General features: G+C 48.6%; 6 protein-coding genes across 6 annotated transcripts; 4 read left to right on the top strand and 2 right to left on the bottom strand.

Annotated features, from left to right (window-relative positions):
* Positions 1-1,942: 1,942 nt before the first annotated feature.
* PEX2_095100 (putative C6 transcription factor) lies at positions 1,943-4,212 on the top strand (the record flags this gene model as incomplete). The annotated part of the gene is made up of 6 exons (XM_016746780.1): positions 1,943-2,092; positions 2,212-2,892; positions 2,946-3,097; positions 3,157-3,327; positions 3,381-3,728; positions 3,804-4,212. The coding sequence occupies 6 exons, from the start codon at positions 1,943-1,945 to the stop codon at positions 4,210-4,212; spliced, it is 1,911 nt and encodes a 636-aa protein (XP_016594056.1).
* A 1,296-nt stretch (positions 4,213-5,508) lies between these two features.
* Positions 5,509-7,073, top strand: PEX2_095090 (putative eukaryotic translation initiation factor 3 subunit EifCl; the record flags this gene model as incomplete). The annotated part of the gene is made up of 2 exons (XM_016746779.1): positions 5,509-5,814; positions 5,952-7,073. 2 exons carry the CDS (start codon positions 5,509-5,511, stop codon positions 7,071-7,073), a joined length of 1,428 nt encoding a protein of 475 aa, XP_016594055.1.
* Positions 7,074-7,757: 684 nt separating this feature from the next.
* Positions 7,758-10,207, bottom strand: PEX2_095080 (putative AP-2 adaptor complex subunit beta; the record flags this gene model as incomplete). The annotated part of the gene is made up of 5 exons (XM_016746778.1): positions 7,758-8,862; positions 8,915-9,343; positions 9,396-9,760; positions 9,816-9,891; positions 9,963-10,207. 5 exons carry the CDS (start codon positions 10,205-10,207, stop codon positions 7,758-7,760), a joined length of 2,220 nt encoding a protein of 739 aa, XP_016594054.1.
* Positions 10,208-10,951: 744 nt separating this feature from the next.
* PEX2_095070 (ER membrane protein complex subunit 4) lies at positions 10,952-11,626 on the top strand (the record flags this gene model as incomplete). Its single annotated transcript, XM_016746777.1, has 3 exons — positions 10,952-11,089; positions 11,151-11,497; positions 11,551-11,626. 3 exons carry the CDS (start codon positions 10,952-10,954, stop codon positions 11,624-11,626), a joined length of 561 nt encoding a protein of 186 aa, XP_016594053.1.
* A 245-nt stretch (positions 11,627-11,871) lies between these two features.
* Positions 11,872-15,467, bottom strand: bna5-1 (kynureninase; the record flags this gene model as incomplete). The annotated part of the gene is made up of 6 exons (XM_016746776.1): positions 11,872-13,149; positions 13,364-13,477; positions 13,931-14,268; positions 14,318-14,798; positions 14,866-15,209; positions 15,278-15,467. The coding sequence occupies 6 exons, from the start codon at positions 15,465-15,467 to the stop codon at positions 11,872-11,874; spliced, it is 2,745 nt and encodes a 914-aa protein (XP_016594052.1).
* A 316-nt stretch (positions 15,468-15,783) lies between these two features.
* PEX2_095050 (HesB/IscA family protein) lies at positions 15,784-16,873 on the top strand (the record flags this gene model as incomplete). The annotated part of the gene is made up of 2 exons (XM_016746775.1): positions 15,784-16,110; positions 16,508-16,873. The coding sequence occupies 2 exons, from the start codon at positions 15,784-15,786 to the stop codon at positions 16,871-16,873; spliced, it is 693 nt and encodes a 230-aa protein (XP_016594051.1).

The raw sequence follows: 16,873 nt of genomic DNA, 5'->3' as shown, positions 1-16,873 counted from the left end.
CCCCCCCCCCAGTGCAGCGTTGCCAGCCACAATGCAAATCAGGCCAGTCGCTTGATGTTCAGAGGAACTGACAGAATGCCAAGCAATAAAACGGATTTTCTCTGGTGGTTCCGATTGGCTGTTGTTTTAACCGCCAATGAAAAGCGTTGGAAGAGGTTATGTGGGATGTATCAAGTAAAGGGGAGACAGGTTTGACTTGAGAGCGAGACTAAACTGTGTCGAATGATATGGGTTCGATCATCGGAGGATCCAGCAAGTATCGAGATAACAAATTATAATTAAGAACAACATTTGAGGGGGATCTGTAGATCGTGTCATGAGGTGGAGGTTTAATGATGCAACTTCTTCCCCCTGGCTGCAAATCTCGATTCGATCCACAACGAAAAAGACTTTGGACGGAAAAGGTTCCAGGATCTTCATCCGTTCTCCGTACAGATACGGAGTAGGCGGACCCTACATACATAGTATTACATACCATGGAATACTTTGTGTCCACTTCAAGTGCTTCGTACCACAGTGTTTGGGAGCACATCTCGTGGCCGTCCCTTCAACCGGTGTGCTGGAATTTTTGGGCCCTTTGGGATGGAAACTTTGCCCTTGGGAATATTTCTCCTGGCCCCCGTCCAGGTTGAAATTCAGATTTCAATCTAGAGCAAAGGCTGCAAGTGGTGAGAGTGTGGCTGGTTAGTGAACAGAGTGATATTCTCCACAAATGCTTACTAGAATACACTATTGACATGGGGGTTCCTTGTAACATGTCATCCCAATTGTTTCCTGGAATCCAGAAAGGTGGAACGTGGCGCGAAAGATGGAGATTATGGAGGTCTGGAGATGTGATTGACATATGAATTTCCCATATAAGGTAACAATCATTCTGGCAACATAATGTTCTGGCCGAACAAAGTACATATCAGGTTTGAAGTGGCGGCATATCTGAACAATCAGGGGCGAACGTAGAATCGGATGTTGATGAGAACAAGCTTGATAATCAACATTATCATAACCTTTCGAGTTCCAATAAGGCATGTATTCCGAGAAGGCATCATCGTACGTAGAGATTGCCCACCGACGCCTTAAAAGTTCCTTTTTGGTGTTCCGTACTGATACATCCCCTACAAGGGTGGAGGGTGAAAGGTGGAGGTCGGCTTTTCGGTTTTATGTTTTTTTTTGTTTTTTTGTTTTTCCTTCTTTTTTCTTCTTACCTTTTTCAATTCCTTTTCTCAATTCTGTCTTTTTTTCGATTTTTTTTTTCGTCCTTTGATTCTTTCGGATTTGGTATCTCGTGCTTTTTCAAAGTTGATTCAAGGCTGGCCCAGGGTTTCCATATTCGGACCCTCGATCTCCCGAATCCTCGACAATATCTCTCGGGCTAGTCTCGATTCGATGGCCCTTCACCATCTGCTGCATATCATCGACTTGTATTGAAAAAGAAAGTTGCTGAATTTGCTAGCTCTCCAATCTGAATTCGAGCTTGGCCTACCAGGTTACCCCGGTTGTGTGACAGGCGTCGAACCTCCTCTTCTGTTTGCCAACGCAACTCCCTCGGTTTTGGGATCTTGTCACCTGCAGGACTTTGATTGCTTCGACCGATTCCAGAATAGTTTCTTTTAGTTCTGTCCCACCTTCATGCGTAAATAACGCACCGCAACTGTGACGCCCGTACCATTGCGGCATGACACTTACCCCCTTTCTGACATCGTGCTGGTGAGACGTTGGAAACGTCAATTTCGATGGCCCATAAGAAGGAGCGTTAGGAACGTGGTTCAGTGTGATATAGAGGATCGTTTGCCTGCACTATTCAAACCCAAAATCAGTCATTAGCAAGCGTTACTTCATTAACAAAGTCGCATTGCCGCCGAAGCTTCAACCGCGGTATATTTTGGTCAGAAATCTCGAAACACAACTTTTGGAAACCATACTCCGCCAGGCTGGTCTTTTGAAAATGAAGATAAGCCCACACGAGAACCCGAAACAATTTTCCGCGTTGGCTCCGGGACCGGCGCGCATGTTCACACCGCAGACGTCGACTGCTGTCAGTAGGCCAAAGAAGAATTCCACAGCTTGCCTGGCATGCAAAGCAGCAAAGAGGAAGGTGAGTTTATGCACCAGTTTATTCCAGTTTTCCCTTTCTCTTTTGTCCCCTCTCTCTTTCTCTGGCTTGTCCCAAATCTTGGAACTAATTGGCTAATTCTTGTGTTCTGCTGAATATAGTGCTCTGGACCAGATGCCCCATGTAAAGCTTGTCGATCCACCAACACCATATGTCTCTTTGATCCAAGTCGAGACCTTAGACGAAAGGTTGCCGTCAAGCGGACGATCCAGGAGCTCACAAGCCATCTAGATCTACTGAAGGCTTTGTTGGACACGCTCGCGTCGGATGATCGACTTCAGTTTGACAAAGTCGTGGATTTGATCCAGAAAAAGGCTACGTTCAAAGATATCGCCCATGCTGTCGGATGCCCCACCGCGATGTTCGGAGACTCCCAAGAGTTGTCAGAGACCACCAAATCGGTAATTTTAATTTATTCGGAGCGTCCCATAGAAAATTTGGACAATGAGGATCGACGCCCATCGGACGCTGGAACTATAGCAAGCTCACCAGAAGAGATTCCAAACATGAAACCTCCGCAATGGCCAACAGTTAGCCCTTATGCTCGTGTCACACTGGAGAGCCTCTGTGACATACCTCTCTTCGAGGTGCCGGCAAAGCCGTGGACAAAGATCACAAATGATGATTATCTGGTCTCGCACCTAGTCTCGCTCTACTTTACCTGGGACCACCCTTGCTCGCAGTTCCTTGATCAACGTATCTTCCTCGACCATATGAAACTCCGTCGAAGATCAGAGTTCTGCACGCCCCTTCTCGTCAATAGCCTATTGTCAATGGCCAGTGTATGAATCCCGAAAATACACCCCTTTGCGAAACCATTATCTGACACCGATAGACCTATTCTGATAGCCCCGATGTTCTTTCCACTCCCGAGAACGTGTTCTCGCGGGGCCAGAACTTTTTCCTTGAGGCACAAAGATTGTGGGAAATTGAGGATGATCACCACGACCTGCCTAACATCCAGGCCCTCCTCATGATGTGTTGTGTGTATGTTGCCCACTGATTTGTAGCAAACAAGTCATGTTCACGATATTGATTTTTTGCAGATTCAAATGTCAAGGACGCACCAGGAAAAGCTGGATGATGCTTACTCAAGCAGTTCAGCTAGCACGGGATATAGGACTCTTTGATGCACCATCAGTGTCGAATAAGAAAATGTTGCCAGAGATGGAACGGGTTCGCGCGATCACTGCCTGGGGTGTCTTCAACTTGAGCTCGTAAGCGCCGCCCATCCTCACAGAAACAAGCAATGTCTAATCAACTGGTGCAGACAAATGTCGATTGAACTGCAGAAGATTGCTTCCTTGGAATATCCCACGTTAGATGTCAAGCTGTGTGGCAACGATGACTTTGACTGGACCCCATACCCTCGCTCCAACAAGGTCACATATGACAAAAAGCCAGCCCTTCTCCCCAAAGTTAGGGAGGGACTGGCTGAGGTCACTAGGATCTTAGTCGATGTTCAGAAGCTTGGTTCTGACAAAATTAGAGGCGCCACTTTGGATGAGTTGTGGAATAAAGCTCACGGCCCATTCGATCGTTTGAATGATTGGCTGCAACACTGGCCGGGTGTGCCCGAAGCACAAAGAAATTCGGTCCCACAAGTCCTTCTCTTGCGGTAAGCATGACTGCCTTCCCGAGGTCCTATTGCATGCACCCCAGTGATTTTTTCTGTGCTAATACTGCGTGAAAGAATTCAATGTCTCCAGGCCATCATATATCTGTTTGAGGGTTTAAAAGACCCTCATGAGCCACAATATGTCCGACAGGCCCAGTTCTATCAGGTTAAGGCCGTCGAGGAAATGGCGAATTGCCTTCGCATCCATCGCCAGTCGTATGGTCTCAATCATATACCCAGCCAGATAGTCGATGCCATACAGGCAGGTCTTCGGATCTCGGTTCATCAGTTGGAAGAAAGTGACCAAACAAGGCAGGCATTTACTGAACTCTGTCGGTTTGGAATGGCCCTTAGTCACAGGTTTAAGCAGACAGCCGACGTGATTCATGAGGTCAGAAGAGTTGCGCTGCACCTTGACGTCCAACTACCAGCTGAGGTTATTGAAATCTTCGATGAGCCGGAGCAGTGGAGTCTTGAGCCCTGAAAATTATCATGGGACCTGTGTGTGTGACTGTATGAATGCATCTATGCCACTATCGGACGAACGATATTGGAAGACAGTTCGTCCTGCTGCAGACTTGAGTGAATCAAAGGTGGAAATGCGGAGTGGTGTAATGACGGTAGGGCTGGAACGAGGGTGTTGAGGGAAAGCTGCAATATCCTAGAAAACAGTCATGGCAGAGCAAGTACTTGACATTGGCCTACCCGACTCTTCGGTAATGGCCAACGCAATTTCTGTCTTCCTGGAACTCAGGTCAGAGAACGAAGATGTACAGCATCACCGTCTGTGGGTTGGCAAAAAAAAAAGGGGGAGGGGAAAGGGCACCGACGGTGACTGAGGGGGGGATGGCAGGGGTTGTCACAGCAGAAGAGTGTTAGCGGATGGCAGGCGACCACTTGCTGGTCTCTGATCCACCGGAAGTTTTTTCCTTGCCTATCTAACACCTGGCTAGTTAGTGAGATCGCATAGTCAAGAAATCCTGTTCTTCTCTAGTGCTGGATTTCCCAGTATTCCTCTAGAAAGTACGGAGTACAAAAATGGTTACTGAATTCCACCGACCTGGTACTGTGTTAAAGCCAACCGTCTGTCTGCTGTGACACCGTTGGGCCCTATTACGTCTGCCTTTTTATATTTGGAATTGCTGTACACTTTGACCAGATGAGAATTATGTAGATAAATACATGTAGACAGTTTAAGTATTTATGTATACCTAGTGTATCAAGCTGTACTCTAAAAAGGGTTCGGAACAAAGAGCATTTGCATGATCACTTTTTTATATCAAGATGTGGAACAGCCAGGGAAATATCAAGTCCGTTTGGGATGTTTAGAGCCCCTTTCATTATTAGCACACTGTGGAATTTTCATTCTTTCATTCTACTTATATGTATGTAGGTATGTACTTACAACATGAGAGGTAGTTGCGAAGCTACAGAGTAATAGCAATGTCGAGACTATGTTGAAGTAGACAGTACAGGGGTTTTCTGCTAAAACAAGTGACAGTCTCGGTACCCAGTACTTACACTGTGCTGAGTGCACCATGCACAAACTCACATAGCTGAGTCATCTCAATATTTTATGCGCAGATAAGATAAGCACAAACACCCAAGCGAAAACCCTCAAAATTCGACTTCTCTGGCAAATCGCACACGCCGACGCTATCCCCCCCCCCCCCCCCCCCCCCCNCCCCTCCCCACCTCGCCCCTTCCGCCTCTTCACTGCCGTTTCATCTCGGCATCTTGCTGCATTTTTAACTCTTTTCTTCCCCCCCTCCCACTCAAGATGTCCTACGAAGACCGCGCCAATGCGCGCTCCAACTTGAACGATGAGTCCGATAATGAGGAGGAGGCTATGGCCAACGACTACCGCGAGCAGGTCAACTACGATGATGGAATGAGCGAGCTGGATCAGACTATGTCCCACGGTGCATCGCAGACCCAAGACCTTCAGGCCCAGTTGGCAGCCGCCGCCACCCCGCTGGAATACCAGGCTACTCTTGAGACCAAATTCGCTAGCTACGACAACTACTGCAGTCTCTTCCACTATATCCTGAACTCCGATGGCCCCGTGGACTTGGAGGTTCCTAACGTAGGTCTCATGTTTCGCCGACCGATTGTTGAACGACATGAATGAAAAGCAAAAGCTTGGCATTCGTGAAATCAACAGGTCGATTCATCTCTCAAAACACAATACAGAAAAACTAACGATACTTTCTCTACAATCAGTACTACTGGGCTTGGGAAGTTATTGACGAGTTCATCTACCAATTCGAATCCTTCTGCCGTTACCGCAACCGCGTTGCTCGCACTGGATCCAACGAGGAGGAGAGCCAGCTGCTCCGCGAGAACCCGAACACATGGGGCTGCTACTCAGTGCTGAACGTGCTTTACTCTCTCATCCAGCGCTCGCAGATCAGCGAGCAATTGAACGCCACCAAGCGCGGAGAGGACCCAATGGCTGTCGCCGGCGAGTACGGTTCGCGCCCCTTGTACAAGATGCTCGGTTACTTCTCGATCATCGGACTGCTGCGCGTGCACTGCCTGCTCGGTGACTTCAGTCTTGCCCTGAAGATCCTCGACGACGTCGAGATGAACAAGAAGGCCATGTTCGCCCGCGTGATGGCCGCCCACTTCACCACCTACTACTACGTGGGCTTCTCCTACATGATGATGCGCCGCTACGGCGATGCCATCCGCATGTTCAGCCACATCCTCGTGTATGTGTCCCGGACAAAGAACTTCCAGAAGGGTGGCAACAACTACGAAGCCATCGCCAAGAAGAACGACCAGATGTACGCCCTGATCGCCATCTGTGTCGCTCTCCACCCCACCCGTCTGGATGACACCATCCACTCGGCCGTCCGCGAGAAGTACGGCGAGCAGTTCTACCGCATGCAGAAGGGTGGCCCCGAGGCCCTCCCCGTCTTCGAGGAGCTCTTCCGCTCTTCCTGCCCCAAGTTCATCAACCCCACTCCCCCCGACTTCGACAACCCAGCCTCCAACGTCGACCCCGTCGACCACCACACCGCCATCTTCATGGATGAGGTCAAGAACACCCTGTTCAACCCCACCATCCGCTCTTACCTCAAGCTCTACACCACCATGGATCTCAAGAAACTTGCGGGTTTCCTCGAAGTGTCCCCCGAGCAGCTCCGCTCGTGGCTGCTCGTTAACAAGCAGCGCAGCCGCCAGATCCGCTGGGTCGACGGTGGTCTCCTGGATGGTGAGCCTGCTATCGCCAACGATCTCGACTACGCTCTTGAGGACGACCTGATCCACGTCAGTGAGACCAAGGCCGGCCGCCGTCTCGTCGACTGGTACCTGCGTAACCTCGCTCGCGTCTACTAAGCGGGGCCTGTGTCTCATAAGTGTGCCCGAGAGAGTTGAAAAGAAAAAAAGCGAAGAGTGGTGGGAGCCTTCTGCTTACAAGAAGAGGAACGGACATGACTTGAGATGAATTTTCTTTCTTTTTCTCTGCCTACTTTTGTTTTTTATTTTCCATATTATACTCATTGCTCTCCCCCCCCCCTTTTCCCACCCGTCACGTTTCTTGTTTCTGTTGATTTCCTTTTTTTATTTTTCGAGTGTTCACCCCGTCCATGGATCATGGAAGTTCAAGGCTTCCTGGTCCGTTCAAAATCAAGTTCAAGTTGGATTATCGCGATTTCTTTGGTGGGCGTCCGCTGTTTCATGTGTCACCCTGGTCTGCTGTCGCTGCTTCTTTAAAGGCAGATGGTTAACACAGCATGGAGAGTATTTGTGTCAGGTAGAAGAAAAACAGTTACTTGATGAAAGCATTAGATAAACGAGAAATACTCTATATATTTCAAATCTTCCATGGAGCTCTGTGTTTAAACAAAATCTGGAGTTGCTCTGGGATATGGTCTTTTTTTTGGTATTTTGGGAGTGGATGAGAGAATCTATAGAACCTTTGAATCCCCAAGAATGGAAATATTTTGTAATTACTAGGTGCAAGCCGCATGAGAAACGTCTTCTATCTACATGTACAAGTACATTCCCCTTTAAACTAAATTATAACAATAATAGCTCTCCCGTGGCAGCCCCACCAGCCAGTTGCGGCTGATATCCCTGCTGCTGATTTTGAGTCACAACGTACTGTGTCTGGGGCGCACCTCCACCACCGCTACCATCGAGGTCCAACGAAGCCATTTGTTGGGAGCCGATACCACTGAAGTAAGCGTCTGCTGCATCTGCTGCCTCGTTCATGTTGCTGGGGCCGTTAGTTGCGGAGTTGACGCCCGGGACAGGAAGAGGAGGAGGAGGCCCATTGTAGCTTGGCGTGATGGGATCACCTGTAGTGATGATTGTGGCTAGACCGCTATTACTAGTTGAGGCGGAGGCCATGTTTGCGGAGGGAGGGTTGTATTCGAGCATATTGCCTGTACCGTCATCGATGGGGGGACGTTGCAAAGCTGGGCTGGGCAGGAGGCGCCGAGGGCGGGCAGCGCGGAAGACTTGGTGGATGGGCTTGAGGTAGACGGTGGCTAGAGTGCCGACGTTCAGACAGAGTTCCTCGAGAGTGCGTGGGTCTAGCTTTTCGCTCTCGGCCGTGATCGGAGGCTTTTGGCCCATGACAACCTGCTTGGCGGTTGCTGGGTCTGTCGAGAGCAAGCGCCAATACATGTAGCCACGGTCACGAAGATCAGGGTCATCTGTTTCTTCGGTACACCATTTGAGTACCTGTGGTACGAGCTGCTGGCCCTTGGTGGGGCGTTGGATGAAAAGTTTGACAGTAGCTGTGAGCAGGGCCAGCTGCACTTCGACCGTTTCATCGTGGAATGTGGCCAAGTAATCCTGAAGGAGACCATCCGAGTTATCGATGCGGTCCGCATACTGGCCAATGATCCAAATGACAGCTGCCTTAGCCTCAGGCTCATCTAGATCGTCGATGTTTCGGATGACATGACTGATTATACTTTCGTACTGGTTGGGGTATTTGCGGAAGATGTTGCGAATCACCACTGTTGCCTCTTGGACAATGTATGGGATTTTGGCATCGACCAGCTCCAAGAGCGTTTCGATACATTGCTTTGCAGCAGATTCAATCTTGATTGCCAATTTGCCAATGGCCCGAACGGCCTTGCGCACAAAGTGAACGTCAATTTCAGTGGCATATCTGTTAATAATGTCAGTATGCGTTTAATACAGTCAATCCGAGAAATTCTTACTCTCGAAGCTCTGCCAGTACGATAGAGATGTTGTCTTTTGTGGTTAGCATGAACATTAATTCCAGCTTGGTGACTTTGACATAAATTGGGTCGTTGTAGTTGCAGAAGAACACTCGGATGTCATTCCGCAAGACCTCCGGCCTCTTCTGAAGAATTAAGATAGCATTGCGCAGTGCGAGATATTGGACCTCGGGTGGCTTGGAAAGCAATGTGACGAGGGGTGGAGATAACTTCTTGCATAACGAGGTGATGTGCTTTTCGCCGGGAATGTAATTCATGAGATAAAGAATGACACGGCATGAGGTTAGGACGACGGCGGAATTTGAATGTGATAGTCGCGGAGCAACTCGCTCTGCCAGCAGAAGCGCCTCTGCGGAATCCTGGGGCACATATGCCATTAATGCCTCGAGGATGTAGGTTTGACCCCATCTGTTTGAATTGTTAACAAAATATCCCCACATATAGAACAAAATCCTCTTACTCAGAGCAGTCTGCCAGAATCGAAACCAATTTCGAGGCACTAACATAGTCGATAGTGAGTGAAATCGATTCACTGCGGCCCCAGATATCCACCAACGAAGCTAAGACGCTGGAAACAACAGTCGGGTTCTCATCCTTCAACATGCGGTTGAGCCTGTCGATCAGGTCTGAGTTCTCAACCATCTTTTTATCGTGCTCATAAAGTTTTGCAACGCAGAAGGCAGCCGTCTTGCGAACATATGGATCATTGTCTTGCATCAGGCGCTTGACAGGTTGGAACGTCGCTTCGACAAATTCGCGAACATGCACATATGAGATGGTTCGCAGTGCAAGGGCGCGCACAAGTGGGTTGTTATCTCCCATATCCTGTAAAGCAAGATCAGACCAACTCGAATCTTCTTTCGTAACAGCGGGGCCATACATCAACCAATATAGGCAGCGCCTTCAATGCGACCTCTGGTTTCATTCTCGAGTAGTTGACAAGGAATAAAAAGCACCTAGACAACGCATTAGCAAGCGAGCTCTACACCACAAAGCACACCATAAGCATCAGAGGGTATAGACATACATCTTCTTGATCTCTAAGCTCGGCAGATTCATACAACCAATAACATCCGGAAACAGTGCAACCATGTCGTTGTTGCTCATGGTCATATTGGCGACAATCTTCTTAAGTGCGATCTTCTTGGCGGAATAGTTCTTGTCTTTCTTGCCGCCGCTATTGAGCTCTTGCCGTAGCTCGGCAACCTTGCCCTGTGTGTTTCGCAAACGTGAGCCATGGGAGGGAGGATAAGGAGCAATACCGATGAACATGAGGGCAAATATGAGGGCAGATTTGAGGTGATGATTTGGAGTGATGTAGGAGTAAAGCAAATAGTCTTATGTCGAATGCAAGGGAACCAAGCAAGATGCAAAGGCCCGAATACAGAGCTCACCAAAGCGAGGGGAAGTGAATGCATGGAAGTAGAATGCGGGGAAGGGGGGGAATGACCATGATGCGATATGGAATAAATCATGCAATCAAAGAATAGGCTGGGCAAGCTAACGTACCCTGGCGAATAACTTCGCATCTCCTCCAGAACTCATGGCTACGGTATGGACGAATAGCGATTAGGTACTGCTAGGCGCGACTTCTTGGAATGTAAACTTCGGCGAGCTCTCGTATCTGACGGCCGTGCGATCAATCACAAGTGAGATTGGCTGGAGGATCGTCAATGATAAGACGAAAGTAAAGCGCGAGATCGAGTCCAAAGGGTCCGGGCCGGGGAGTTTTAAGAGAGGAAAAGGGTGAGACCGAGGACGTGTTCACTTGTGGCGCATTCGGGATACTCGGAAACAAAGTAAATCAGCGATTGGACATTGTCCTTTTCTCAAACAATCGGAAAAGAATTAGAAGATCAATGAAGTTGGAAATAAAGAGAGAGAAAGAGGGAAAGGAGAATTGAAGGCGGCGTAGCCACTGCGGAGGGAACCTCCCTACCCAAGCAACTTTCCTCCCCGTCATTTGCTTCTTCTTAAGATCATCTCCCCACCAACACCACATTTACTATCTTAATTATGTCACAAGCTCGTCTACCACCACCTCCTCCTCCGCAATGGGTTGTTTCGTTGAACTCCCCGATGCCGCGCCCCTCAAAGGCCGCATCCAGCATCCCGGACCCGCCAGGCTTCTCAAGCAGTCGGGGAGGCAAGCAGGTGAGTTCCACCACAAACCATAACAATATGGACGGGAAGATACTAATACGGTCCCTTTCAGCGCCAGCAACAGCAACAACAATCCACCACGAAGAAACCCGACGAGACCGACGCGCTTAAGATGAAGAAAGCGTGGGAGATCGCCATCGCCCCATCCAAGCAGATCCCAATGAATGCCATTATGATGTACATGTCCGGCAACAGTCTTCAGATTTTCAGCATTATGATGGTCCTTATGTTATTTAAGGGTCCTATCCAGGGTCTGATTGGTACCAATGCGGCATTCGCCAAATACGAAACCCCGTCGACACATTCGCGTCTGCTTGGAGTGAAGATCGTCTACATGTTGATGCAGCTGGTATTACTGGGTCTGGGTATCTGGAAGGTTAATGCGATGGGTCTATTGCCGTAAGTCTTGCTCTCGAGCTGTGATAACGCTTATTTTGCTAATATATGTCCAGAACTACGAGATCGGATTGGCTAGCATGGGAGTCGGAACGGCAGCCTTTGGAGCAGGCTCATTTTGCTTTCAGGTGATGCGATAGCCTTGAAGTACGGGTTCAATGTTGGAAAAAGGGCTGCTGGAAATGCGTCCGTGGACAATAATGTGATTTGGAACAGCTTATCATGACACTGATCAACTTGATCTTTGCCTTCCTGTATTATTGATTGAAGAGTTCTATAATCATGCATTTCTTGGGCGCAAGTTTCTAAAAGGATATCGACAGGAAAATTGTAGTTCATGATGGTCATCGGGTAGAGGAGTAACCCCTTTGTCACTTCTAACTTCTTGAAGCATTCGTATTCCCAGTGTTCTTAGTTTCCTCTTTCAGACGACGCTCTTCACGCCAGCTCGGCCCCTTTTGAATCACGATCAAAAGTAGTGGCGTCGTGGCCATCATCACCAACGCGATGAATGTGAAACACCAGCCCCGGCCCATGGCAGAAAGCATGGGATCGATGAGTGCTGTCGCACCGGCTCCTAGTAAGCAACGCATGAAATTATTGGCAGCAGTGGCTTTGGCCGCTTGTGTTGGATATAGGTCTACCAGTAGTGTACCGATGGTATTGAATGCCCCTGTCAACGTCAATCCCATGAGGAACAGAATACAGGTTGGTGCAGCGAGGTGAATTCCATAGTTCAAGAACCAGCCAAATACAAGGATGGAGAGGCTTCCTAACGCGAGAAGAGGAAAGGCGAGTTGAAGACGAGCTTTTTCAATAGGGAAGTTCCGCAAGTCAGTTTCACGGTTCTTAGTTAGTGGGAAGTTCAATTGCTTTGCAAGTCGGCGGTAATTGAAGTCCAACAACTTGCCATTGACAACGGAAGCGATGGTTGCACCGAGGCCAAATGGAATATAGCAGAGACCGACCTGGAGGTCGTCTAGCCCATATAGCTCATTGAAAATAGAAGGAATGCTTGCGCTAACGTCGTAGAATCCAGCAAAAAGAACAGCATTGCAGAAGAGAACAAGACTAATATCCTTCTGGAATACAATGGCAAGCGTCTGGAAAGGATTGGGAAACTTGAGTTTCTGCTTGGATGCAATTGTCGTAGATATGACGCCTTCCTCGCGAGCCTTTCGGGACTTCAGGTAGCTGATCAGGGACATGTTCCATTTCTGAGGAGGCAGTGAGCCATCACCGACAATACCACGAGCAGTTTCCGGGAAGAAAACCAGAAAAGGAACCATGAATGTCGCTGCAAAAATGGTCAGAAACCAGAAGATCGCCCGCCAGCCCAAATATTGAGACAATAGACCTCCAATTACTGGCCCAACTGAAGGGCCCATGAGAGATCCTGCAGTGACGAATCCCATGTAGGACCCTCGTTGGGATGCAGTCGCCACATCGGCGACCACCCCCGATGAGAGGGCAATGGTGGTACTGCTCCCTGCGCTTTGCAGGCACCGGAGAACAAAAAGAGCTGCATAATTGTTTTGCAGGGCCAGTCCAATATTAGCTGCGATATAGATAGTGAAGCACACGATATATGCTGGTCGTCGGCCCGCTTTATCCGCAAAGTCACCAATGAACATGGGCGACAGCCCTTGAAAAATCTACATTCTCGTTAGCCAAACTATAAAATTAAATGTGCCCTATACACATAGGAAGCCTTACCATATAACTTGTCAAAGTCAAATTGATCAATGAATTTGATACATGCAGATCTTTCGCCAAGGTATTCAATGCGGGGAAGTATATTTGAGAAGAAACAGGCGAGAAAAACCCTGCCCAAGAGGCCATGAAGACGATATACCTGCGCTGACTCACTGTGAAGACTGAGTAGTCGACATCAGCAAGATCCCCGCTTCTCGTTCCCACGTTCGCATCTTGGCCGGATCCTGGGTGCGAAATAGATGGTTGTTTAATTTCTTTCTCCGCCATCTAGGCTGTCAAAGTTAAGATCAAACATGTGTTTAAAAAAGACTTGGAGACGCAGAGAAACAGCAATGACTCCTGTTTTTTTCTCGCTAGCACGTAAGCGGGAAAGATCCATCCATATCGCTCGCCATTTGTGGAGATAACGGCGCTCGAATGCGTGCCGAGAAGCCGAATATTCTATATGGTTCATTACTACATGTACTTTTTACGGACTACAACATAAAGAATTATACAGCCCTGCAGTAGTGTAGATGACAAATGATTCAGAATAAAAGAATAAAAGACTTTAATCCCTACAAATGAATCTAAATATATATAGTTGAAACAATACAATAGTACACGACAGAACAACATTTAACGCGCCTTCACAGCCTCTTTGCACGCCTGCAAAAAGATCTGACAGAATTCCCACACTTCTGTGTAAGTGTTATACAAGGGTGCAGGGGCGACGCGAACCACATCTGGTTTTCTCTCGTCAATAACAACCCCATTCTCCTCCAGACAATGCAAAACATGATCTAGCAACCCTGGTTGGAGACGTAGACTGAGCTGAGCACCTCTCTCGGCTGGGTTTGATGGGGTGATAAGGGTGAATGGTTTATCTTCCGGGGCTGCGTCTAGAGGATACTTCATCAGAAGATGTTCTAGATATCCCGTGATGTTGAGGGATTTCTGTCGAATTTCCTTCATTGTTGCCCGGTTGAAAATTTCGAGAGATGCAATGACCGCGTTGATGTCTAGAACAGAGGGATTTGACAGCTGGAATCCAGCGGCGCCGGGTTGTGGCAGAAATTCTAAAGTCGTTAGTCTCGCATGTGTGTAAATCAGGATTAGATTACGCACTGTTCTCCATGTTGAAACGGGTTTTGATATCTCCACCCCACCAGCCTGAAAGTCGAGGCCGAAATGTGTCGTCGCTTTCGGGCTGTTTCTCATCCACAGAGCCGTGGCGTTCATGGACAAATAGTCCTGCTATTCCACCCGGTCCGCTGTTAAGGTACTTGTAATTGCACCAGGCTGCAAAATCCACATTCCAATCGTGAAGTCGCAAATCCACATTGCCGGCGGCATGAGCGCAGTCCCAACCGATCAAAATGCCTTTAGAGTGGGCGTGAGCCGTGATCCGTTCAATATCGAAGTACTGCCCTGTGTAAAACTGAATAGCCGAGAGGAGAACGAGTGCAGTGCTGGAAGCGTTATCATCGATCACTTTGATGATTTGTTCCGTGCTCAGGGTAGGCTGGTCTAAATCCTTGGGTTCGATCAAAACCATGCCGTCCTTCGGATCGAAGTTATGATGGCGGAGTTGAGACTCCACCGCATACTGAATTGCACTCGGGTTAGTACCAGCAGCAAACTCCAAAATTTAGACTGCACAACGAGAGACATACATGATCACTAGGAAAAGCCTTGCCCTCCAGTATAATCTTATACTTCTCTTTGGTCGGGCGATAGAAGCTTGCCATTAGCAGGTGCAAATTGGCAGTTAAGGTGCTCATAACTGCCACTTCACTTTGAGAGGCACCGACAACTGAGGCCATAAGCTTGGATGCTGCGCTGTCAACATCGACAAAAGGAGGTAGCAATTGATCGTCATGAGGCACAAAGTGTCCGGTCACGCCTTTCGTTGCCCAAGTTCGCAGGTACTGCTCGATATATTTCTGGGTGCTACGAGGCTGGACTCCCAATGAGTTGCCACAGAAGTAGATGCTTTTTTCATCAGATGCTTCGTTGCCTAATGAGGAAGCAGAAAGCCAAAGGTTAGAACAGACGCCTGGGTATACAAGAGACCTCGATACGCACTCTCGTCTACTGCCAGAGTCTTCCGCTTGAGATCATTCTTGGATGGGATGATAAACTCATCCCGGAAGCTCCGAAGCGGATCCTGAGCATCAAGAGCTTCGGCATACTCTTTCTTGTAAGCTCTGATATCATCTGTATAGGGAAGCGGGGAGCCGCTTTTGATGTCCCGAACATGCTGCCGAGAACCCATGGTGATAGACCTAGATCCAGAAAGCTCCTAGAATGCGCGTGTATACTTCACAATGCTGAGGGTTCTAACAGATCAGAGCTTCAGCAAGGAGTCATACAACCTTTGAAGGCTAATACATTTATTTGCAGTCCCCCACCATCCGGCGATCCCTTCCTGATAGGGACATTATTCTGCCTTGTCTTCCCGACTTTATCCGACCAATGGTGTCACTGTTAACTGACTAACCCGATGTAATCGGAATGGGGATGATTTGATATCAAGTGTTCACCTTTCTACTTTCTCTTCTTGAAGAATTCCATTCTTTCACACATCAGCAATGTCGCGCCCTCTATTCTCATCCACAGCCGTCCGGCGGTTATCCCAAGCACAGACGTGCCGGCTCTTCTCAACTTTTCGACCGGCTCTACGCCTCTCCGCATTCCCCGGCGGCGAAGTCGTTCCTCGCCGGCCAAGCACTGTCGCAAGTAGTGCGCCTCCTCTCAAACGCTCAACGCCCCAATCCTCAACCTCTCGCTATATCCGCCAGCAACATGCGTGTTTTTCTTCCTCGTCTGTCCGCCCGGCCACTAAGGTGACGCAAAACCCGAGAACCGGAGATGATGGACAATCGCTCACGATTGGTATTTCACCACGGGCCGTCGAGGTGAGTTGATAATGAATTTCTTTGCATTTTGTTTGCCTCTTTTTGCCTCATTCTTCTATCTGGCTTGTGCTGGGATGGGCGGGAAGCTGTCTGGGCTGCATGGGCATCAAGTGTCGGGGGTCTGTCTTGGTGTCGGCTTGATTTCAACCGACAGGGGATGACCCCATGACCGCGCCTTGGGTCCTTCAGATGCCCTTTCAAGTACATACGACCATAGGGTGTGGAAAACAGGGCTTCCCGTCCGCTCAGCCGTACTTAAGCCACACGCCGGTGAGTTAGTAGTTGGGTGGGTGACCACCAGCGAATCCTCACTGTTGCATGTTTCCTATTTTTGGTTTTCTTTTTTGGCTTCAGTTTTTATTTTATTTTTGGGAATCATCACGCTAATCCAGCGCAGCGTCTCCGCGAGATTACTGACCCAACCTCTTCGCCTTCCGCTATTAAGGAAGAGAATCCATACCACCATCTTCGCATCACAGTCACCAGCGGCGGATGCCATGGTTTCCAATATATGATGTCCCTAGAGGGAGCCTCTAAAATTGATCCGGAAGAGGATACTGTGTTTGAAGGAGAAGCAGATGAAGCTGCAGCAGAGTCAGCTGGTGAAGCCAAGGTCGTCATGGATGAGCCCTCGCTCGAGCTGCTGCACGGCAGTACCGTGGACTATACCACTGAGTTGATCGGGAGCCAGTTCAAGATTGTGGATAATCCTCGCGCAACAAGTAACTGCGGTTGCGGGACAAGTTTCGATGTCAGCGATTGA

Source organism: Penicillium expansum (genome assembly GCF_000769745.1).
Source record: "Penicillium expansum strain MD-8 chromosome Unknown contig333, whole genome shotgun sequence".
NCBI lineage: Eukaryota > Fungi > Ascomycota > Eurotiomycetes > Eurotiales > Aspergillaceae > Penicillium > Penicillium expansum.
Note: the sequence above shows the minus strand (reverse complement) of the source record. Positions and strands in the feature narration are given on the sequence as shown.